This window comes from Esox lucius, chromosome 24 (assembly GCF_011004845.1).
Source record: "Esox lucius isolate fEsoLuc1 chromosome 24, fEsoLuc1.pri, whole genome shotgun sequence".
NCBI classification, from domain to species: Eukaryota; Metazoa; Chordata; class Actinopteri; order Esociformes; family Esocidae; genus Esox; species Esox lucius.
Genome location: NC_047592.1, coordinates 29,418,250 through 29,443,260, shown reverse-complemented (window position 1 = coordinate 29,443,260; position 25,011 = coordinate 29,418,250). Strand labels below are relative to the sequence as shown.

The following is a 25,011-nucleotide window of genomic DNA, read 5'->3' as shown; positions in this document are numbered from 1 at the left end:
CAACCTTATACAGTGGATATAAAAAGTCTACAGACCCCTGTTAAAATGCCAGGTCTTTGTGATGTAAAAGAATGAGACAAAGATAAATAATGTCAGAATTCTTTCCACTTTTAATGTGACCTATAATGTGAACAATTCAGTTGAAAAACAAACTGAAATCTTCCAGGGGGAAAATGAAAAATTAAAACCTTACAATAACCTGGTTGCATAAGTGTGCATACCCTCTTATAACTGGAGATGTGGCTGTGTTCATAGAAGTCATTACACACCTGTCATCATTTAAAGTCACTCTAATTAATCACAAATAAAGTTCAGCTGTTCTAGTAGGATTTTCCTGACATTTTCTTAGTTGCATCTCAGAGCAAAAGCCATGGTCCGCAGAGAGCTTCCAAAGCATCAGAAGGATCTCATTATTGAAAGATATCAGTCAGGAAAAAGGTACAAAAGAATTTCCAAAGCATTAGATATACCATGGAACACAGAAAAGACAGTCGTCATCATCAAGTGGAGAAACTACACACAGTCATTACACACCTGCCATCATTTAAAGTGACTCTGATTAATCAAAAATAAAGTTCAGCTGTTCTTGTAGGATTTTCCTGACATTTTAAAATAAAATATAAAACTCACAATAACTTGGTTGCATAAGTGTGCACACCCTTAAACTAATACTTTGTTGAAGCACGTCAAGATGTCAAGATGTACCATGCTAATAGACTCCTACTCAAAAAGACTGAGTGCTGTAATAAAATCAAAAGGGGCTTCAACAAAGTATTAGTTTAAGGGTGTGCACACTTAGGCAACCAGGTTATTGTGAGTTTTCTTTTCTTTTTGTTCTCCTCAAAGATTTCAGTTTGTTTTTCAATTGAATTGTTCACGTTATAGGTCACATTAAAGGTGGAAAAAGTTCTGAAATGATTTATCTTTGTCTCATTCTTTTACATCACAAGAACCTGGTATTTTGTGTAGCCTTTTTATATCCACTGTACATCCAGCAGAATGTAGTCTCATACAGACCATACTTTCATGATGAAATAAAAAATCGAATTGTACGGAGCAAAAAATGCCAGCATGTTATATAGACATTTCATACAGGGACAGACAGAACTGTCTTACTCACATCAAGGCCAGGTGTTCCAGCTGCTCCCTGAAATTAAAACAGTAATGTAAGAAGCTTTTTTGGATATATAACAATATAACATTGAAATGTAAGTGTATTGAAATTATACCAGATCCTTTTTACTCCTCTAAACCAAGAGCTTTGGATCAAGGTAGTTATGATATTGTAAGACTGATACAAAATTTTAGGATTTTCATGGGTTTTGGCTTTGTTTGTAGGACTGTTCTCTGAACCTTTTGTCATGGCAGCTAAAGGCCCAAAGCTTCAGGTGTGGGATTCTCAACATCATATTAAGGGAAAGATTCTCATTTTCTCAGATTATCTAGCCTATTCCTGGACTGTGGAGACATAATATTTTGGAATTAATAGTTTTGAGACTTTACGATTTTTTAAAAGGAAGCCTCTCCCGCCAACAATGAAAGTGAATGGGGCAACGGATATAATGTGCGAAAATATATGATACATTTGGTTTTCCAAAATGGGAAGGCCGCAGGGTAGTGATATAGGTCTCTGTATGTTCTCCTGAAAAAATTGTGCCAAAACAAATATTGGTGACCATTTGCGAGGGTGAGAGGTCGACACAACCGATCAAGCAACAGCAATTTTGCATTTGTCTTTGTTGAATACCAGCAGTAATTTCTTTTTGAAGAGGAGCATAGGAAATTACAAAAACATCCAGCTCTCAGAGAGCATCAGAATGTGTCCTCAGCTAAGAATTGCCTGTTAGCTAACAGGGCAGATATCTAGCTAACTAATTCGTAGCTATATTTACCTTGAATAAACAGCGGCAGAGAAAATATTTTATGACGGGGTGTGCAGGATTTCCCATTTTGTTTATTATCTATTTACCCTGCTAATATGGTACGTAACCATGACCAGCAGTGACGTAATGCATTGGTAATGTCATGACATTACCTTCTCACAACTTTGTGGCAACGTTATTCTAAGGTAATTGCGTGACCACATAATTGGTAATCTCCCTTGCCTCCTCAGCACGTCGCAGGAACGTAATTACACGACGTACTGACAAGGTAACTACTTACGTATCTTTTTGGTAACGATCCTACTTAACTACAATGTTATTTGAAGGAAATTGCATGACCACATCATTGGGGATCTTCCTTACCTAACATAAGTGGAGGAAAACTAAACTTCAAATCCACAATGACATATATAAACAAAGCCTTTTTAGCTTCAGCTTTAAGTTACGCAGGGTTAGACAGCAATTATCGGGAATGATCAAGAAGAATATCGTGGACAAGGCTGGGATGGGCTACAGGACAATAGGCAAGCAGCTTGGTGAGAAGGCAACCACTGTTGGCTCAATTATTAGAAAATGGAAGAAGTTCAAAATGACGGTCAATCTCCCTTGGTCTGGAGCTCCATGCAAGATCTCCCCTCTTGGGGCATCAATGATCATGAGGAAGGTGAGGGATCAGCCCAGAACTACATGGCAGGACCTGGTCAATGACCTGAAGAGAGCTGGGACCACACTCTCAAAGAAAACCATTAGTAACACACTATGCCGTCATGGATTAAAATCCTGAATCGTACACAAGGTCCCCCTGCTCAAGCCAGCGCATGTCCAGGCCCTTTCCGGATTTTGCCAATGACCATCTGGATGATCCAGAGGAGGAATGGGAGAAGGTCATGTGGTCTGATGAGACAAAAATAGAGCTTTTTGGTCTAAACTCCACACGCCGTGTTTGGAGGAAGAAGAAGGATGAGTACAACCCAAAGAACACCATCCAAACCGTGAAGCATGGAGGTGGAAACATCATTCTTTGGGGATGCTTTTCTGCAAAGGGGACAGGATGACTGCACCGTATTGAGGGGAGGATGGATGGGGCCATGTATCACGAGATCTTGGCCAACAACCTCCTTCCCTCAGTAAGAGCATTGAAGATGGGTCATGGCTGGGTCTTCAAGCATGACAAGAACCCGAAACACACAGCCAGGGCAACTAAGGAGCTCCGTAAGAAGCATCGCAAGGTCCTGGAGTGGTCTAGCCAGTCTCCAGACCTGAACTCAATAGAAAATCTTTGGAGGGAGCTGAAAGTGTGTATTGCCCAGCGACAACCCCGAAACCTAAATGATCTGGAGTAGGTCTATATGGAATAGTGGGCCAAAATCCCTGCTGCAGTGTGTGCAAACCTGGTCAAGAACTACAGGAAACGTATGATCTCTGTAATGGCAAACAACATTTCTGAACCAAATATTAAGTTCTTCTTTTCTGATGTATCAAATACTTACAAAGCATGTAGAGTAAAAAAAAATCATAAAATCACATTGTATGATTTTTAAGTAATTAATTTGCATTATTGCATGACATAAGTATTTATGTCATGAATTCAGGTAAGCTAGTAGAGCCCAGAGTCCAAACTAAACATGGCGAAGCAGTGTTTAGCAGTTATACTGCAAACAACTGGAATAAACTACCATAAGATCTTAGAAGTGCCCCAACATATACATTTTTCAATTGATATGTTTTAAACACTTCTCATTTCACGTGCCTATGGCTGAGCGAATAAACTGCTTAGCCTAACAGCTTTTATAGCTTTTTCATGGAATCTACTACCGAATCTACCAGTTATGTTTTTATTTTGTTGTTTATTTTATTTTCTTATTCAGTGTTAAATTATTATGATGTTTTATTGTTGTTTATTGTTTTTATTCTAGTATTTGTTTTTCTATTCTATTGTAGTTTTATAATTCTCTTTTTCTTTGTAAAGCATATTGAATTGCTTCTTTGTATGAATTGTGTAATATAAATAAACTTGCTTACTTGCTAATTAGGGCACACTTACCGGAAGTCCATAGGGTCCCCTTGGTCCAGGTTCACCTGCAGCTCCTCTTTCCCCCTGACACAGCACAAATAGACATCACATTTTAACAACACATGTTTACCAAAAGGCTATCAAAGATAGTATGGAAGTGAGTAAACTAAAACATTTCACACGCTTACTCTTTCCCCATTTAACCCGGCTGGACCGGAGGGACCCATAGGGCCATCCATACCCTGTTGAAATATCCAGACAAGTGTAAGCAAGACCCCCAAGTAAAACCACCATTTGGAAAATAAAGTCAAATTTCACATTCCAAATAGCATTTCACGAAATGCTAATTTATATGGCATTTTATTCAACTACATGTGTGCTCATAAGTTTGCATAGCCTGGTAGAAACTTTTATTTAAGGATAGTGATCATATGAAGCCATTTATTATCACATAGTTGTTTGGCTCCTTTTTAAATCATAGTGATAACAGAAGTAATCCAAATGGCCCTCATCAAGAGTTTACATACCCCTTGAATGTTTCGCCTCGATACAGACACACAAGGTGAAAAACACAGGTGAATATGGCAATTAATGGTGAATTTCCCACACCTATGGCTTTTTAAATTGCAATTAGTGTCTGTGTATAAATAGTCAATGAGTTTGTTTGCTCTCACGTGGATGCACTGAGAAGGCTAGATACTGAGCCATGGGGAGCAGAAAAGAACTGTCAAAAAAAAGGTAATGGAACTTTATAAAGATGGAAAAGGATATGAAAATATGTCCAAAGCCTTGCAAATGCCAGTCATTAAGGTTCAATCACTTATTAAGAGTGGCAAATTTGGGGGATCTCTTGATACCAAGCCAGTGTCAGGTAGACCAAGAAAGATTTCAGCCAAAACTGCCAGAAGAATTGTTTGGGATACAAAGAAAAACCCACAGGTAACCTGAAGAGAAATACAGGTTGCTCTTGAAAAAGATGGTTTGGTTGTTTTCAAGGAGCACAATATGATGATACTTGAACAGAAATATTCTGCATGGTCGAGTTGCCAGAAAGAAGCCTTATCTGTGCCACAAAAAAGCCTTGTTACAATATGCCGGACAACACCTTAACACGCCTCACAGCTTCTGGCACACTGTAATTTGGAATGAAAAGACCAAAATAGAGCCTTTTGGTCACAACCATAAGCACTATGTTTGGAGAGTGGTAATCAAGGCCTATAGTGAAAAGAATACCATCCCCACTGTGAAGCATGGTGGTGGCTCACTGATGTTTAGGGGGTGTGTGAGCTCTAAAGTCACTGGGATCTTGTGAATATTTAAGGCAAGATGAATGCAGCATGTTATCAGAAAATATTGGCAGACAATTTGCATTCTTCTGAACGACAGCTGCGCATGGGGTGCTCTTGGACTTTCCAGCCCAACAATGACCCTAAGTCCATGTTGACCCTCCATTTGTTACAGCAGAAAAAGGTGAAGGTCCTGGAGTGGCCATCAAAGTCTGCTGACCTTAATATCATCGAGCCACTCTGGGGAGATCTCAAACTTGCGGTTCATGCACGACGACCAAAGACTTTGCATGACATGGAGGCATTTTGCCAAGACGAATGGGAAGCTATCATTGCTGTCATTGATGCTAAAGGGGGAAATACACAGTATTAAGAACTAAGGGAATGCAGACTTTTGAATAGGGGTCAGTTAATTAATTTATTTTTGCTATGTTTTGTTTTATGATTGTGCCATTCTGTTATGACCTGCAGTTGAATATGAATCCTATAAGAAATAAAAGACGTGTTTTACCAGCTTGTTCATGTTTTCTTTACAAATTATACATAAATTGCCAATTTTCCAAGGGTATGCAAACGTTTGAGCACATCTGTATTATTCTGGATGGATGATTCATGTATATTAGAGTAGCACAACCATTCGTTCAGGTCTACTCATTCTTCTCATGCATGAAACAGGAGACAGTTGACACCAAAAAGATAGTTAGTGTTTGAGTGAATGTTAGTGCTATGTTGGACTATGTTGGACAACTCTGATTATTATTTTTGTAATTATAATGCTCTCTTTTTGGAACTTTTACTTTGGACTTTAAATGCTTGAAGTAGAAATTTAAAGTTTAAATTTCCTCACTTTACTGTCTACAAGAGGAATAGCAGAAACAGCTATAATTGTCAGCTCTGCACTGACTGAAAAGCTGGTTCCAGAATCCGATGACACAGGAAAGAATCACACACTTAATGATCGTTTATCTTTGATAGCATACATGTAAACAGTTGCCCAGTCATTTAAACAGTTAGAATACATCAGGCTTCAGAAACTTCCCCAACACAGTGCACCTTTGCGAATGTTTATAATTTAAATTCAAATATAATTTAAAGTCAGTTAAGAGTAGGCTACAGTTTAAAATGCATATCAGGATAATTGTATTAGGACATTCTTAATTCTGTTCAGTACGCTATTTTTTCACTTATCTGCCATAGACCCATCTATTTTAAAGAACATCCTATAGGCGGCCTAAGCTACTCTAATTCTTGTTTTCAGTCTGTATTTTTTTCTATTAAATAGTTAGTCTGGTGGGTCACCTGGCCTGTTGCGAAATGTGTGAAGATCACTTTATCCTTAAAGATACAGTAATTCATTAATACATGTTACATGATTATTTAACATTAAAGGCTGTCAGTCTGAAGTGTATGTCTGTCTGTGTGCACATGCGCATTGAACTGTGAGCTGCATGACTGTCAGCAACACCACTGTTGTGTGAACAATGAGGCACGGGAACAATTTGATAGCAAGCCAAACCATCAGAGGCTGAGGAGGAATTGTGTACAGTAACTAGTATTTCTGTGAACTGAGCAGAAATTAAAAACTGAGCCTTGGTGGAACACTAGCTAGCAGGCACTTTAGCACTTCATTAATTCAAGCAGCTCTTTAATGGAATACACAAGCCATCTGTTCTAGACGTAAGGCATTTAATCGGAATTATTATTGATTAAGTGTCATTAAGTCTTATGCATATGAAACATGATATTGACAGATACTGTTACGACAAAGATGCCTCAGTTGTTTGTGTATTTCCTATGGAATATATAGGAATGCCTTGCCTTTTTTTGTCAGGTAAAACCAGAAAATTTAACAAGTGCTTTCTGGTAATTAAGCAGTAGGATCACTACTTCTGGGCTAAAATATTTTCAGTAAGACATCTGTGTATCTATGAGGAGAGTTATTTGACATTGTTTGGAATGTCTTTGTTATGACAATTTGACATTAACTGAGACAAAATAACCTATCAGTGACTTTTTTATGACAACATGACAGTAACCAAGACAACATAACCTGTCATAAACATGGGCCCAATTATCAAAATTGAAGAACCTATTTAGCCAGTATTCTGTCTGCCATAAAAGGAACTTTGCTGATCCTGAGACTGGTGCTCATACTCAGCATATTGAGCATGCATGGCAGAAATACAAATTTAAAATATGGAGTCATAGAGGAAATTGCACTCGTAAGTAACTGAAGATTCACCTCAAAATGATGGAGTGGCACCACTGGTTAGCCATACGCCATTATAATGGTGTCTTGCGCAGACTTTTCCATGATGTGAAAAAACAAGTCAAGTTAATATCAAATTACTTTGCAGGAACATAGTTTGTACTGTAATTATGTTAATGTTGATGCAGGACATCCATTCATGTAACTAGTGGTTTGCATAAAGAATAGGCTAAGTAATATACATTATTCAATTTGAAAAGATAATATCCATAATCCAATTTGTTTACAGTGCGGTAACCATTATTAATAAGGTAGACTGGCTACTTGCGTCTTCAAATATGTGTGACGCATACAAAATGTATGGTTGCATTTGGGGTTGATATAGAATTTTGAAGGACACTTTTATATTGAAGGACACTTACAATATAGGTTGGCCTATAGGGGGAGGTTTGATGTGGTCGTGTTGCGTTGGACTGTTAACGATCCAAACACCTGCGTGTTCTCATAACTCTTCAAGGAAAAGCCATGTCTTTCTCATCATTTATCCAGTTTTTTAGTTCGGTAAAGTACAAAAGTACACTGAACATTTAGATAGTTTGATAACTTGCCTGTTAAAGTGTATGTAGCGGGTTGAAAATGCATGGTCATTTTATGACTATGACAGGGACCCATGTCTATGTAAAATGCCATGATGGTGATGAATTCATTTGAAAAAAACACATTTGTTACTGTACTGTACTGAATTGTTTTTTTCAAAAACAACACTCCCGACAATATCCCTAATATTAATATAATTACATTTTGTAACTGTATTGTTTAGGAACTTTGCAATAGTTAGTGATTAGCTAGTTCCTTGTTATTAGCTGGCTTCTGTTGGTTATTAGCTGGCCCCAGTTAGCTGTATGCCAGCTCCAGTGAAGTGTTTGTCAGTTCCGGGTAGCACTTTGCTCAGCCATGTTCTATTTGTGTTAACCTGAAAGTAATTTGTTAAACTATCATTATCAAGCCTACTTTATAAATAATGTTTTCAATGTGATTATATTACGAATAGTTTATATTATTTAGGATATTGTTCATGCAAAGCACTTGGTACTGTACATGAATGGATGTCCTGTATCAACCTTAAAATATTACAGTACAAAAACTACAAAAAACTACATGAGTTTATGTCCTGTGTCAACATGAAGAAATGACACTGCACTCTGTTATTTAATGCATTTGTAAACCATTAATAAAGTAAGGGTTATCATTGTTAACCGTTTGTTCAAGTCTTGTTCATCATTGTTCATCCAAGGTAACTACTGCATTTGTTAATAATTGTTCATGTATCGTAAAGTGTTACCAAAGAAGGATTGTTGAAAGTAGTTTTAATTTTTGTAGGAAATATTTGTTAAAGGAAATGTTTTGCTTTTGTTAAGGTATTTAAAAGCATTTGACAAACTTAATGCCATCTTTATGACAAGTCCAAATCGTGCCACTGTACTTGAGGTCAATAAAAATATTAATGACACTCTTATGAATGCATTTGACTGTTACAATACGTCATGACATCTTTATGACAAGTCCAAATTGTACCTCTGTAGTTCACGGTCAAGGAAAATATTCATGACACTCTTATGAATGCATTTGACAGTTATAATACGTCATGACATCTTTATGACAAGTCCAAATTGTACCTCTGTAGTTCAAGGAAAATATTAATGACAAAATGATATAGTGACCCATCACTAACCACACCCACCCTTTGTACTACTGGAAGTTTTCAGCTGTTACAGGTACGTATCTATCTCGGGAACCTCATTGCTGCTATCCCTGCATTTCAGTTGCACATGCTACCCTACTCCTTCAATTTAATTGTACTGTACTTGTTCAATTGCAATAAAGTTTAATCTAATCTAATGTTGTCATGGTTAATGTAGAGTTGTCATAACAAAGACATTGACAGGTGATGTTGTCTCAGTTAATGTCAAGTTGTCATCCCAAACTATGTCAACCTTGCATAAAAAATTACAATCAATCTAATGACAACATTCATAAATGTTGATAATGATTCCTTCATGTGTCATGTCATGGCTTTGACAGTATCATGGCAATGTCATGTCACTCTTATGCCACCCCTTCCAGTAAAGTGTTACCAAAGTTTATTTATTCTCAAAAGAAAAGCAAATGTTTTGTCCATTAAAATAACAAAATTGATCAGAAATACAGTGTATTTGTAACATTACAGTGGTAATGTTGTAAATGACTATTTTAGCTGAAAATGGCAGATTTTTTATCTACATAAGCGTACAGAGGCCCATTATCAGTAATCATCAGTCCTGTGTTCCAATGGCACATTGTGTTTGCTAATCCTAATCATTTTAAAAGGCTATGTAATCATTAGAAAACCCTTTTGCAATTACCTTAGCACAGCTGAAAGCTATGAATATTGAAATCGCCAAAAATGTCAATATTATCTGCCATGACTACAAGATTAGACAAGAATTCTGGAAACTCATTGAGGAACATTTTGTATGGCCTGGGGGGCCTGTAAACAGTACAACGATTTATCAGCCTGGTTAACTTTCATGAGTAAAATTTCAAAAGAATGAAAATCAGTGGTGTTTGAGAGTAAATTAATATTTACTGTTATAAATATTAGCAACAGCCCCCTCCTCTTCAGGATGCACGGGGGATATGATCACTAGTATAGCCAGGAGGAGAGGCCTCATTTAGGGGAGTGAATTAATCCGGCTTTAGCCACGTTTCACACAAGCCTATAACATGTAGTTTATGATCAGAGATTAATTCATTCACTGCAACTGCCTTTGGAGCAAGGGATCTAACATTTAGGAATCCCATTTTGAGATGCGAGGTGATAGTCATTTTTATTTGTGACCAAGGTGGAGGAAAGTTTTATCTTAATAAGGTTGCTATTGTTAGCAGTACTTTGTTTAACTTTTCTCAGCCTGGAACGAGTCACAGTGGCAATAGGTAAAACTGTTGACTACTCTGGCTATGCTATCAACAGACTCCACTATGCTAGCAGGCTGGCTAACAGCCTGCAGCCTGACCTGCACCCTATCTCATGGTGAGGCTATAGGAGTGAGACTCCTGTCAATGTTCCTAGATAAAAGAAGAGCACCACTCCAGCTAGGATGGAGTCCGTTGCTCCTCAGCAGATCAGGCCTGGCCCTATTTCTGGGATAGTCCCAAAAAGATAGCCAGTTATCTACAAACTCTACCTCCTGCGATGGGCAGAACTCTGTTTTCAGCCAGCGATTGAGTTGCGCAAGTCTGCTGTAGAGCTCGTCACCACCCCTAGCTGGGAGGGGGCCAGAGACAATTACTTGATGCCGACATCTTTCTAACTAGTTTACACGCTGATGCTATGTTCTGCTTCGTAACCTCTGACTGTTTCATCCTAACATCGTTGGTGCCAAATTTCAACACTACTGTTGTCTGCTCCTTGGGGTTTAAACCCAGGTGTTTTGTAAAAGCACTGTGACATCTGCTGATGTAAAAGGGGCTTTATAAATACATTTGATTGATTGATTGATTGATTGATTGAAATCAGCTGTGTTAATTAAAGGAGCAATAAAAATTGCCTTCTTTAGAGCAGTTCAGTATCTGGAGCACAGCAATTGTGGGTACAATTACGGGCTCAAAATGGCCACAAACCAAGAACTTTGTAAGTTTGAACCTCTGTAACTCATCAGTCTTTTCTTGGTCTGAAAAATGTGTCTGTCTTCTGTTATAGAATTTTGTTGGACTGCTGTATTAATGAATTAATTAAGTATTGGGTTCATGGAAAAGTAATGTTTTTAAGTTTATACAAGAAGGCCAGAGATGTTGACAGTGTTGTAAATGTGTGAGAGAGGATCTGGTCTTTGTTCAATTGTTGTGGCACACATTCTTGCAGGTTATCAGTAGACCAGTGGGTCCTCTGACCATTTGTTAATCAAACCATCAGGGTTTTTGTCTTGAAAGGATCATTTACAACGTCCTTCTTGGGGGAAGAAGGGGCAATTTGCCCATTTGGGTAAACACTTAGGACAGCATAGAGGAAGACACACAACCGGGGGCATGAAGGGATAAAGGAACATAATTGTCTTTACAGGATGAATATCCCCACCAATGGTTATAGAAGTATTGAACGTATTTCCAACTGACCCCAGAGATGTTTACAGTTTGCTCTGTAAGCTTTGATAACTCTCTCCTTGCAAGAAATAAACTGCAAAAATTGTGCCAAGAGAATTATGTCTCTGTACATACTTCCTAAAGATTTCTATTTGATAGAATTGCTATCACAGTTCTTTCGCCAAAATTCATCTTTTTATTGGCCAGTCTGAGGTATGGCTTTTTCTTTGCAACTCTGCATAGAATGCCAGCAACCCAGAGTTGCCTCTTCACTGTTGACGTTGAGACTGGTCGACTTGTTGGAAACAAAACTACTGGTTGTTTGGAAAAGACACAGAGTTAGGTCTGTAAATAATTGTTTTGTCTGTTTACCAAAATATATTAAAGTAACAGTTTGAATATAAGCTTAAAATGCAGTCTCTCAGCTTTAACTTGATGGTATTCACACCCAAATCGGAGGAAAGGTTTAGGAATTACAGTTCTTTCATTTGTAGCCCCCTCTTTATCAAAGGACCAAAAGTAATTGGACAATTAACTCAAAAGCTGTTGTATGGATAGGTATCCATGAAAAAATCTGGCAGGGAGATAGCAGGAACATTAGGAGGAGCCAAATCAACAGTTTGGTACATTTTGAGAAAAAAAGAACGTACTGTTGAGCTCTGCAACACAATAAGGTCTGGATGTCCATGGAAGACAACAGCGGTGAATGATTGTAGGATCCTTTCCATGGTAAAGAAAAACCCCTTCACAACATCCAACCAAGTGAAGAACAATCTCTTGGAGGTAGGCATGTCATTATCCAAATCTACCATGAAGAGAAGACTTCACAAAAGCAAATATCGAGGGTTCACCACAAGGTGCAAACCATTCTCAATAATAGAAAGGACAGATTAGACTTTGCCAAAAATCATCTAAAAAAGCCAACCCAGTTCTGGAACAGCATTCTTTGGACAGATGAAACTAAGATCAACCTGTACCAGAATGATGGGAAGAAAAAAGTATGGAGAAGGCTTGGAATTGCTCATGATCCGAAGCATACCACATAATCTGTAAAACACGGTGGAGGCAGTGTGATGGCATGGGCATGCATGGCTTCCAATGGCCCTGGGTCACTAGTGTTTATTGATGATGTTACAGAAGACAGAAGCAGCTGGTTGAATTCTGAAGTGTACAAGGATATATTGTCTGTTCAAATTGAGACAAATTCAGCAAAGTTTACAGATATTCAATGACCCAAAACATACTGCGAAAGCAACCCAGAACTGGAATATTCTGCAATGGCCGAGTCGATCACCTCAACCCGATCGAGCATGCATTTCACTTGCTGAAGACAAAACATCAGGCAGAAAGACCCACAAACAAACATCAACTGAAGACAGCTGCAGTAAAGGCTAGGATACCCAGTGTTTGGCTGCAAAGGATTCTTGACAAAGTATCAAAAATGAACATTTTATTTATGATTGTGTTAATTTGCCCAATTACATTGGAGCCCCTGAAATAAGGGGACTGTAGGTGTTTCTCAATGTCAAGGAAGGATCCTTTGAAGACAGAATTTGAAGGATGCTACGTCATCGACGTCCGTCGAAGAACTGTTCCAATGTCGAGGATCCTCCGAATCCTACCAAGGACTGAGTCCTTCGTTCAGAGAATTTCCCATAGACGGCGGCCCCAAATCACCCACAATCCAATGCGCACAGCTTTTGCCAGCTTGTAAAAATAAATTAAATGGCGGAACTAAGCGGGGAGTAGGAGCGGCATCGCTGACGGCGAAATAATAATTTAAATGTAAGTATCTTTAGTGTTTGCCGTACATTTGTTATCACCGTTAATGTGTTAAATCAATGTAAAGCTTAACGATTTAATGCTGGTACAAATAGCTATCATAATTAGGTAGATACACCCCGAAATAACGTTAGCTAACTGAACCTATCTTATAACATTAGGCTGTTAGCTAGCTTGCCGTCTTTTTTACCATTTGTGTTTGTAAAGTTTAATGTCCGGTGGCATTTTCATCTCTTTTTATAAGCCGTTAATGTCACGGCACGTTAGCAGATATTTAGAAAATTATGTGTTTATCAGTTGTAGCTTCAGGATGGTAGGTAACGCTGCACCTTGTTAACTTCACTAGCAACGTTAAATGCTAAAATGTGTAGTTTCAAATGTTACAAGTATAATGTTCTGTAACGTTTCGTTATAGCATTCATAACTGTAAACATATTTTTCTTGTGTTTGATCTCTGTTAACAGGGACTAAGGAACAAACGTAGACTGTCACTGGGGATGGGAAAGCCAAATACAAGCAGGGAGACAGGTGTTGAATAGATTATTTGCTATATTTGAGACTGACATTCTAAAAATAAATGCATTAAATTAACTGGTTTGTCTGTGTCTTAAATTTTTTGGGTGTGTATATTATATAAACTGTTGTTCAATGTGTATTGTGATCTGCACATAGGAAACTTGTAGCTGAATAATTATTAAGATTGTACCTGTTTTAATAACTCGTTAGGTATACAAGCTCTAAAAAGACATTAACGAAACATATCTTTATTATAACATTTATTCAAACATGACTATAAGCTGTACACAAGTATATTTAACATGAAGCGGCGATCAGACTCAGCTGCCGATGATGGGGATGCTGCCAGACTGTAGACAGAAGGAGAAAGCTTTAGGTTAGTCTAATTATCCAACCTGTTCTGGTAAGATAACAATTGTATAAAGTATATTTACACATGCTGTAACATAATGGTAATTTTTTCATCATGGTCTTAACTGACAACTGCTGACCATTTGACACACTTACACCTACCTTTACTGTGTTAGTGGGTGTTTATCAATGGTGTTATTATGACTTTTCCTATGTTGGTTGTAGCTTGTGCGTTTACAGTACTATTTAACCTTTCTCACTTGCAGTTTACTGCTTATCATACTGCCTGTGGCAACCTTTATTAGCAGGTAGCGTTTACCTTGTTGTTCCATGTTTTGCACCTCATTTGTCTGAAAGCTAGAAGCTACTGGACAATGAGCTAATGTTACATACATGCAGTTAACTACAAGCTAATGTAAACGGTTAGCTACAGAAAGCTTAATGTCATTAAGATTAATTAATGCAATTCTCCTTACCGGTAAGTGTTATGAAAACTACAAACATTAACTCCCGAGGGTTTACTTTATAGACATGAAATTAATAACACAAAACGACCATTGCTTATATTATAGCTTATTAGTGTCGGTAACGTTACCTACCTTTGCACGTTGCGGGCAAAGTTGTCGAAAGAGTATTCTCCTCCTGCAAGCAGACTGACGCTGATTCACCTCCTCCATCGCAACAAAAAATTGAACAGCACCGTTTACAGTTCAAACTCGATTTCGTCCAGTGTTTTGAAATGTAGCGCGGAAGAGAAGGCGAAACATTTTCAATGACGCAAGCACGCAATGACGTGCACTTGCTAGCCTGTTCCATTGTACGTGTTCTTCGAATGCTAAGGAGGAGCCTGGCCTAGCCTCTGAAGGATCCTTCCTTGGAAGGACTAGTCCTACCAAGGAAGGATCCTTGACATTGAGAAACAGCTTGTGTATGAAAAAGGTTGCAGATCCTAAACATTTCATACAATATTTTTGTTCAACCCCTTGAAATAAGGCTGAAAGTCTTGCATCAGAGTTGTGTCATTTCAAATTCATTGTGGTGGCGGACAGAGCCAAAATTATTATTTTGGCGGACAGTGTCCAAATATTTCCGGACCTAACTGTAGATTTTTATGCAGATTTGTTCATATTTGCTTTTGATGTATTTGGAATATTTGCATTAGAATATTGGCATTAGATTAGATGTAAGAGAGGGTTTTGGAGTAGACAATGAGTTGGGGATGGGGAAGCGAATACTGTTTGTCATTACCGGAAGGCCAAGTGGTCCTCTCTCTCCCTTATTCCCTGGCTCACCACGAACTCCCTTCAGGCCATGATTCCCAGCCTCCCCCTGAATGCAAGACAAGTGGGAGAGGTAAACGTAGGTGACTAGCTAAAGGAACATGTTTGTGGTGGTCTTGACAGCAACCTACATGTAATACCTAATTGAGTCAAAATCAAGAATGGCTCCATAAATCAGCCACATTGTTTTGGTAGAATTACATTAAACAGATTGGAGTGGAAAGGATATGCCTCTCCAGACCATCACTGACCCACCGCCAAACTGGATATGCTGGATGATGTTGCAGGCAGCATAACATTCACCACGGCATCTCCTGACTCTTTCAAGTCTGTCACATGGTCAGTGAGAACCTGTGCTCATCTATGAGTACGGGGCACCAATGGTGAACTTGCCAATCAAGCTGCACGGTACTGGGCTGTGAACAGAGGCCCCACTAGAGGACATCAGGCCCTCATGCCACCCTCATGGAGTCTGTTTCTGACAGTTTGGTCAGAAACATGCACACCAGTAGCCCGTTGGAAGTCATTTTGTAGGGCTCTGGCAGTGCTCCCCCTGTTCCTCTTGGCATTAAGGAGCAGATATCGGTCCTTCTGGTGGATGAATGCCCTTCTACACCCCTGTCCAACTCTCCTGGTATCTCCTCCATACTCTTGAGACTGTACTGGGAGACACAGCAAACCTTCTTGCGACAGCATGTATGGATGTGCCATCCTGGATGAGCTGGACAACCTGTGCAACCTGAATGGGCTGCAGGTATCGCCTTATACCAGTAGTGACAAGGACACTAGCAAGGAAGGATAAGGAGAGTGCAAAAGAGTCTGTGGCCACCACCTGTAAAACAATTCCCTTTTTTGGGCTTGTCTTGCTGTTGCCTCTCTAGTGCACCTGTTGTCATTTTCATTTGGACCAAAACAATTGAAACTGATTTATAATCACTTATGCTTCCTAAATGAACAGATTGATATCTGTCCAGTTTAATTGACTTGGTGTTACGCTGTGTTGATTACATGTTCCGTTCATTTTTTGAGCAGTTTATATTAAGTTATTCCTTTTATTTGATGGTAACTGTATTACAATGTTTATCTATGGCATGTATGCATTATTAATAAAAGAAAAAACAATAAGAGCTTTATGAAATTTAATTGTTTGAATTTACCTTTGGTCCAGGGAAGCCATGGGGTCCCTGAAAAACATAAAGAAAATGCATGTTTTGATTAAATATAGTCAGTGGAATCAGAATGCCATCAGACCACTTTTTCCACATTTTGTTTGATTATAGACTTCAATTATAACCGGTAACATTGACTTTTTTTTTTATCAATATGCACAAAATAAACCCATAATGACAAAGCGATTTAAAAATAAATAAATAATCAAATTCATACATGAATATGTATTGTACATTTTCTTTTTAATTTACATATTTTGAACGTAAAGTGTCAAATCAAAAGTCACAGACCCTGTTTGAAAAACAGTGAAATAGTGTAAGAATAGAATTCAGCTATCGTGAGTGTGACCCTAAAAACATTAAAAAATATATCTCAAAATAGCTATGTGCATTGAGTGCCTTTCAGAGGGTAGACACAAATACTGTCACCATGCCAGCTACAACTACATACATTGCATTGCAGGTTTCTCTCATTGACTCGAAATTAATACAGCTGCAAACACTGGTTGATGATACTGTAGCTAGCTAGCAAACTTCAGCTAATCGCTAGCTAACATAAAGTCTGACCTGTAATTCAATGCAGCGAAAATTAAGGCTGGTGAAAGTTATAAATGTGTTCTATTGTACTGAGTGGTCAAAGTAAAGAAATGTCTAACATATCCTTTGTTTGAACTACTTACTGAAAACCAACCACCAACAACCTACTCTGTCAGATTCCCACTTACACTGCTGAAGGCTGGGGGGCAGTGGATCAAACCATTGTGAGAAAAAGGGCAGGGGGTCGCAATCTTTTGGAACTTAAGAACGCGTGTCGAAAGTCAGCATAGGTGCTTTCCTTCTGTCATATTAATATTATTAAAATTACATAGTTATTCTTACAGTGATATATTGGTGGGGGGGGGGGTCACAGGTGTCCCCCCGGTCACCCCCGGGATTTCCACCTATGGGTACCAGGTACTATCCTAACTTTTGCCCAATGGAAAAGCAGAAAAGATGAGGCGAGTAGGTGCTGAGTCGAGCTGGTACATAATGGTGGAAAAGTTCCCGAAGCCAGTAGAGGCAAGGGGAGTAGAGTTGAGCCGGTACCATGCAGTGTAAAAGGGCCATTCATTTGACAGCACAGCCAGCTCGAGGAAGAGTCTTAGTGGTTCCAAAGTACTTCCTTTTCACAGTGACACAGCACACTGTGCTCCTGGGAATCAGCAGCACTTTCAGTGCTTCAACAATTCCATCTTGGAGGTCTACAGAGATTTATTTGGACCTCATGTCTTCATTTTGGCTGTGATATGCACTGTGAAGTGCAGGACTTTATAATAAGTGCTGCTTGAAAGTATGTGAACCCCTTGTGCAGTTAAATAATTTTTATTTTTCACCATGAAATCTTCATGAGGACTAATGGATTTTGGGCTGTATTTCACTCATTTGACATTTTGGTCTCTACAGGCATTTCTGTAATAGGTATCATGAAGTGTTTTATATCTCTGAAATCGGTACACTCTCCCCTACAAATAAGAATACATTACAACAGAGTTCTGAGACACTAATATGACAGTCTTTGTATTGAAATGGCCAAAATACACTAGTACATAAAACATTTTTTTTTTTATGATGTTCATCTCATCTTCATCCGCTTATCCGGTATCGGGTGGCGGGGGCAGCAGCTTAAGCAGGGGACCCCAAATGTCCCTTTCCCGAGCCACATTTGCCAGCTCTGACTGGGGGATCCCGAGGCGTTCCCAGGCCAGTGTCGAAATATAATCTCTCCACCTAGTCCTGGGCCTACCCCGAGGTCTCCTGTTATGATGTTATGATTTTGATTCCTGCATGCCTTAACTGACTGTAACACTGTTTTAGGGTCTAACTAATTCATAAAAATAATAAAATAATGTAAATGTTTTGGTATACTAGAAAAAGTAATTTGGAGTTGTTACTATTTGGTATTTATGCCATGAGCCACCATTAGCCAGCAAAGGGCAGCAGAGAGCTGCAAACAATGTAATAACGGTGATGAATATCACAACTTGCAATCTACTTGATATCCGATTGGGTACATTTTCCAGTCGCTTGTATGAGATGAATGATCCTTCTCATAGCCTGTATAAAGTGGTCCTGGACAGAATCTCATTCTTCAGCTTCTTCAAATATCTGTTCAAAAACAGCCATCTTTCAACCTCTTACAAATGTGGCCAACTCCAGGCCAGTCATGCGAACTGTAGTCTTTAATTACTCAACACCCCAAAGCCGGTTTATGTCGCAACTTTTCAAAAAGAGGAACTCCAAAGGAACTATCAACAGTCAAGGACATTTAGAATGCTGACTGATAACAGCTCCAGCATGGGACATTCTTCTACTCTTCTCTACTATTAAGGAAACCCCACCACTGCACATTGGGACATATGGCAACACACACACACCTCACAATTGTTACAACTCCCCCATCCACATGTCAATGGAGTACAAATCGTGACTGGCAATGATTCCAGCCCTTCACTTTTGACGTGTGTCCAGCAGTATAGACATTCGGATATTTCGCAACTTTTGCCTCATAACTCCTCCCATTACCCCCCCTTCTTTTCAACCTCTCATTAGCCCCCCTTCGGTTTTCTATCCCCCGTGTTTATTCAACCTCAGTGTATACCAGTAAAATGCTTTTATTTTTTAAGTGCAATAAATACAGTATTTCACAATGCATGTATACAAATAAACAGATAATTGTTAAAGTAGTGTAAACAACAAAAGTAATGTACCCTCACAGCGATGCAATAACAGAATGTTCTCTAAAGTATGCAAAGAATTTAAAAGGTTTACAAGGTAACAAGAAAATATCTTACGTATATTATTAACTGGCTCCTCAACTGGCTCCTTTCGACGCAAAGGAGCAGTGGCTCTACTCCGAGTTCCTCACGGATGGCCAAGCTTCTCACCCTATCCCTAAGGGAGAAGCCAGCCACCCTTCTGAGAAAACCCATTTCAGCCGCTTGTACTCGCGATCTTGTTCTTTCGGTCATGACCCAGCCTTCATGACCAAAGGTGAGGGTAGGAACGAAAAGTGACCGGTATATCGAGAGCTTTGTCTTCCGGCTCAGCTCTCTTTTCGTCACAACGGTGCGGTAAAACTAATGCAATACCACCCCCGATTCTCCGGCCAATCTCCCGCTCCATTGTCCCCTCACTCGCAAACAAGACCCCGAGATACTTGAACTCCTTTACTTGGAGTAACGCCTCATTCCCTACCCGGAGGAGGCACTCCATCGGTTTCCTGCTGAGAACCATGGCCTCAGATTTAGAGGTGCTAATCCTCATCCCAACTGCTTCGCACTCGGCTGAAAACCGGTCCAGTGACTGCTGAAGGTCACAGACCGATGATGCCATCAGGACCACATCATCCCCAAAAAGCAGCGTTGAGATCCCCAGCCCACCGAACTGCAACCCCTCCCCACCCGGACTACGCCTCGATATCCTGTCCATAAAAGTTACAAACAGGATTGCTGACAAAGCGCAGCCCTGGCGGAGGCCAACCCCCACTTGGAACGAGTCTGACTTACTACCGAGAACCCGAACACAGCTCTCACTTTGGACGTACAGGGATTGGATAGCCCTCAGTAGGGACCGCCTCACCCCATACTCCCGCAGCACCTCCCACAGTATCTCCCGGGGGACCCGTTCATATGCCTTCTCCAGATCCACAAAACACATGTAGACTGGATGGGCATATTCCCAGGCCCCCTCCAGGATCCTTGCAAGAGTAAAGAGCTGGTTGGTTGTTCCGACCAGGACGGAATCTGCATTGTTCCTCTTCAATCTGAGGTTCGACTATCTGCCGAACCCTCCTTTCCAGTACCTTTGACTAGACTTTCCCAGGGAGGTTGAAAAGTGTGATACCCCTGTAATTGGCACACACCCTCTGGTCCCCTTTTTTGAACAGGGGAACCACCACCCCGGTCTGCCACTCCTTAGGCACTTTCCCCAACTCCCACGCAATGTTGAAGAGGCGTGTCATCCAAGCCATCCCCTCCACACCCAAAGCTTTCAACATTTCTGGACGGATCTCGTCAATCCCCGGAGCTTTGCCACTGTGGAGTTGTTTGACTACCTCAGTGACTTCTGCCATGGAGATTGACGATGCTTCCCCATCAGCCTCTAGCTCTGCCTCCACTATAGAAGGCGTGTTAATGGGATTTAGGAGTTCCTCAAAGTGTTCCTTCTATCGCCCAATAACCTCCTCAGTTGAGGTCAACAGTGTTCCATCCTTACTGTACACAGCTTAGATAGTTCCCCGTTTTCCCCTCCTGAGGTGACGGACGGCTTTCCAGAAACACCTTGGTGCCGACCGAAAGTCCTTCTCCATTGCTTCCCCAAACTCCTGTTTTGCCTCTTTCACAGCAGAGGTCGCAGCCCTTCGGGTCTGTCTGTAAACTGCAACTGCCTCCGGAGTCCTTCGGCCTAGGGTGCTCTGGTACCACGTACACTTATGAGCATCCTTATGTTCGAACATGGTGTTCGTTATAGATAATCCATGACTAGCACAGAACTCTAACAACAAACGACCACTCGAGTTCAGATCAGGGAGGCCGTTCCTCCCTATCACGCCTCTTCAGGTGTCTCCATCATTGCCCACGTGTGCGTTGAAGTCCCCCAGCAGAATTATGGAGTCCCCTACTGGAGTCCCCTACTGGAGCCCCATACAGGACTCCATTCAGGGTCTCCAAGAAGGCCAAGTACTCCTAACTGCTGTTCGGGGCATATGCACAAACAAGGCAACCCTTTCATCCACTGGGGTTTCCATCCTATGGGCCCACCACTCATGGGAGGAACCGCTGGGGTCAGGTGCGCTGCCATATGGGTGGCAGTGAAGGCCAGGGGCCTCGACGGACCAGACCCGGGCGGCAGGGGCTGGCTCTGGGGACGTGGAACGTCACCTCTCTGTGGGGGAAGGAGCCGGAACTTGTGAGGGAGGTGGAGCGCTACCAGTTAGATCTGGTGGGGCTTACATCCACACACAATCTCGGTTCTGGAACCGTACTCCTGGATAGATGATGGACTTTATTATTCTCTGGAGTTGCCCAGGGTGTGAGGCGCCGGGTGAGGGTAGGGATACTCACAAGCCCCCGGGTGAGTGCCGCTATGTTGGAGTTTACCCCAGTGTCTTCAATATTGAACCTATTCATAATATTCTAATTGTCTGAGATACTGCATTTGGGGTTTTCATTAGTTGTCATTTATAATCATCAAAATTAAAAGAAATAGGGAGGGATGCCCAGACTTCCCTCTCCCCAGACACTTCCTCCAGCTCTTCCGGGGGGACACCGAGGCGTTCCCAGGCCAGCCGGGAGACATAGTCCCTCCAGCGTGTCCTAGGTCTTCCCCGGGGTCTCCTCCCGGTGGGACGGGACCGGAACACCTTCCCTGGAAGGCGTTCCGGAGGCATCCGAAACAGATGCCCAAGCCACCTCAGCTGACCCCTCTCGATGTGGAGGAGCAGCGGCTCTACTCCGAGCTCCTCCCGGGTGACCGAGCTTCTCACCCTATCTCTAAGGGAACGCCCAGCCACCCTGCGGAGAAAGCTCATTTAGGCCGCCTGTATCCGGGATCTTGTCCTTTCGGTCATGACCCAAAGCTCATGACCATAGGTGAGAGTAGGAACGTAGATTGACCGGTAAATCGAGAGCTTCGCCTTGCGGCTCAGCTCTTTCTTCACCACGACAGACCGATACATCGACCGCATTACTGCAGAAGCTGCACCGATCCGTCTGTCAATCTCCCGTTCCATCCTTCCCTCACTCGTGAACAAGACCCCTAGATACTTAAACTCCTCCACTTGAGGCAGGCACTCTCCACCAACCTGAAGTGAGCAAGCCACCCTTTTCCGACTGAGGACCATGGCCTCAGATTTGGAGGTACTGATTCTCATCCCCACCGCTTCACACTCGGCTGCAAACCGTCCCAGCGCATGCTGAAGGTCCTGGTTTGAAGAGGCCAACACGACAACATCATCCGCAAAGAGCAGAGACGAAATCGTGTGGTCCCCAAACCTGACACCCTCCGGCCCCTGGCTGAGCCTAGAAATTCTGTCCATAAAAATTATGAACAGAACCGGTGACAAAGGGCAGCCCTGCCGGAGTCCAACATGCACTGGGAACAAGTTTGACTTACTGCCGGCAATGCGGACCAAGCTCCTGCTTCGGTCGTACAGGGACCTGACAGCCCTTAGCAAAGGACCCAGGACCCCATATTCCCGAAGCACTCTCCACAGGATGCCGCGAGGGACACAGTCGAATGCCTTCTCCAAATCCACAAAACACATGTGGATTGGTTGGGCAAACTCCCATGAACCCTCCAACACCCCGTAGAGGGTATAGAGCTGGTCCAGTGTTCCACGGCCCGGACGAAAACCACACTGTTCCTCCTGAATCCGAGGTTCTACTATTGGCCGTATTCTCCTCTCCAGAACCCTGGCATAGACTTTCCCGGGGAGGCTGAGAAGTGTGATCCCCCTGTAGTTGGAACACACCCTCCGGTCCCCCTTCTTAAAAAGAGGGACCACCACCCCGGTCTGCCATCCCAAAGGCACTGTCCCCGACCGCCACGCGATGTTGCACAGGCGTGTCAACCAAGACAGCCCCACAACATCCAGAGACTTGAGGTACTCAGGGCGGATCTCATCCACCCCCGGTGCCTTGCCACCGAGGAGTTTCTTGACCACCTCAGTGACTTCAGCCCGGGTGATGGACGAGTCCACCTCTGAGCCCTCATCCTCTGCTTCCTCAATGGAAGATGTGACGGCGGGATTGAGGAGATCCTCGAAGTACTCCTTCCACCGCCCGACGACATCCCCAGTTGAGGTCAACAGCTGGCCACCTCTACTGTAAACAGCGTTGGTAGGGCACTGTTTCCCTCTCCTGAGGCGCCGGACGGTTTGCCAGAATCTCTTCGAGGCCAGCCGATAGTCCTTCTCCATGGCCTCACCGAACTCCTCCCAGGCCCGAGTTTTTGCCTCCACAACCACCCGGGCTGCAGTCCGCTTGGCCTGTCGGTACCCGTCAGCTGCGTCAGGAGTCCCACAAGCCAACCAGGCCTGATAGGACTCCTTCTTCAGCTTGACGGCATCCCTTACTTCTGGTGTCCACCACTGGGTTCGGGGATTGCCGCCTCGACAGGCACCGGAGACCTTACGGCCACAGCTCCAAGCGGCCGCTTCGACAATGGCGGTGGAGAACATGGTCCACTCGGACTCAATATCTCCAACCTCCCTCGGGATCCAGTCGAAGCTCTGCCGGAGGTGGGAGTTAAAGATCTCTCTGACAGGAGACTCGGCCAGACGTTCCCAGCAGACCCTTACAGTATGCTTGGGCCTGCCGAGTCTGTCCAGCTTCCTCCCCCGCCATCGGATCCAACTCACCACCAGGTGGTGATCAGTTGACAGCTCCGCCCCTCTCTTCACCCGAGTGTCCAAGACATACGGCCGCAGGTCAGATGAGACGACAACAAAGTCGATCATCGACCTGCGGCCTAGGGTGTCCTGGTGCCACGTGCACTGATGGACACCCTTATGCTTGAACATGGTGTTCGTTATGGACAAACTGTGACTAGCACAGAAGTCCAATAATTGAACACCGCTCAGGGGGGCCGTTCCTCCCAATCACGCCCCTCCAGGTGTCACTGTCGTTGCCCACGTGGGCGTTGAAGTCCCCCAGTAGAACAATAGAGTCCCCAGTCGGAGCACTTTCCAGCACCCCTCCCAGAGACTCCAAGAAGGTCGGGTACTCTGCACTGCCGTTCGGCCCGTAGGCACAAACAACAGTGAGAGACCTATCCCCGACCCGTAGGCGCAGGGAAACAACCCTCTCGTTCACCGGGGTAAACTCCAACACATGGCGGCAGAGCTGGGGAGCTATAAGCAAACCCACACCAGCCCGCCGCCTCTCACCATGGGCAACTCCAGAGTGGTGAAGAGTCCATCCTCTCTCAAGGAGTGTGGTTCCAGAGCCCAAGCCGTGCGTAGAGGTGATCCCGACTACCTCTAATCGGAACCTCTCAACCTCACGCACTAACTCAGGCTCCTTCCCCGCCAGCGAGGTGACATTCCACGTCCCTAGAGCCAGTTTCCGTGTCCAGAGATCGGGTTGTCTAGGCCCCTGCCTTCGACTGCCGCCCGATCCTCTTTGCACTGGCCCCTTATGGTCCCTCCTGTGGGTGGTGAGCCCACGGGAGGGCGGCCCCACGTCGCCCGTTCGGGCTGAGCCCGGCCGGGCCCCATGGGGGAAGGCCCGGCCACCAGGCGCTCGCATACGAGCCCCAACCCCGGGCCTGGCTCCAGGGTGGGGCCCCGGCTGCGCCATACCGGGCGACGTCACGGTTCTCAAAATTGTATTCTTCATTAAGGGGGTTTTGAACCGCTCTTA

General features: G+C 42.6%; 1 protein-coding gene across 11 annotated transcripts in view; it reads right to left on the bottom strand.

Annotated features, from left to right (window-relative positions):
• LOC105008546 (collagen alpha-1(XXV) chain) overlaps positions 1-25,011 on the bottom strand; it is a 388,822-nt gene that overhangs the window by 33,442 nt on the left and 330,369 nt on the right. For 7 of the 11 annotated variants that reach the window (XM_020044365.2, XM_020044363.2, XM_020044369.2 and 4 more), the window contains 5 exons: positions 16,598-16,624; positions 15,409-15,489; positions 4,086-4,139; positions 3,928-3,981; positions 1,121-1,147 (listed from right to left, as the gene is read on the bottom strand). In XM_020044365.2, the coding sequence (XP_019899924.1) occupies positions 1,121-1,147; positions 3,928-3,981; positions 4,086-4,139; positions 15,409-15,489; positions 16,598-16,624 (243 nt within the window). Of the gene's footprint in view, positions 1-1,120; positions 1,148-3,927; positions 3,982-4,085; positions 4,140-14,041; positions 14,160-14,759; positions 14,832-15,408; positions 15,490-16,597; positions 16,625-25,011 lie in introns of those variants that run through there. The other 4 variants (XM_020044368.2, XM_020044370.2, XM_020044373.2 and 1 more) reach the window with 4 other exon arrangements.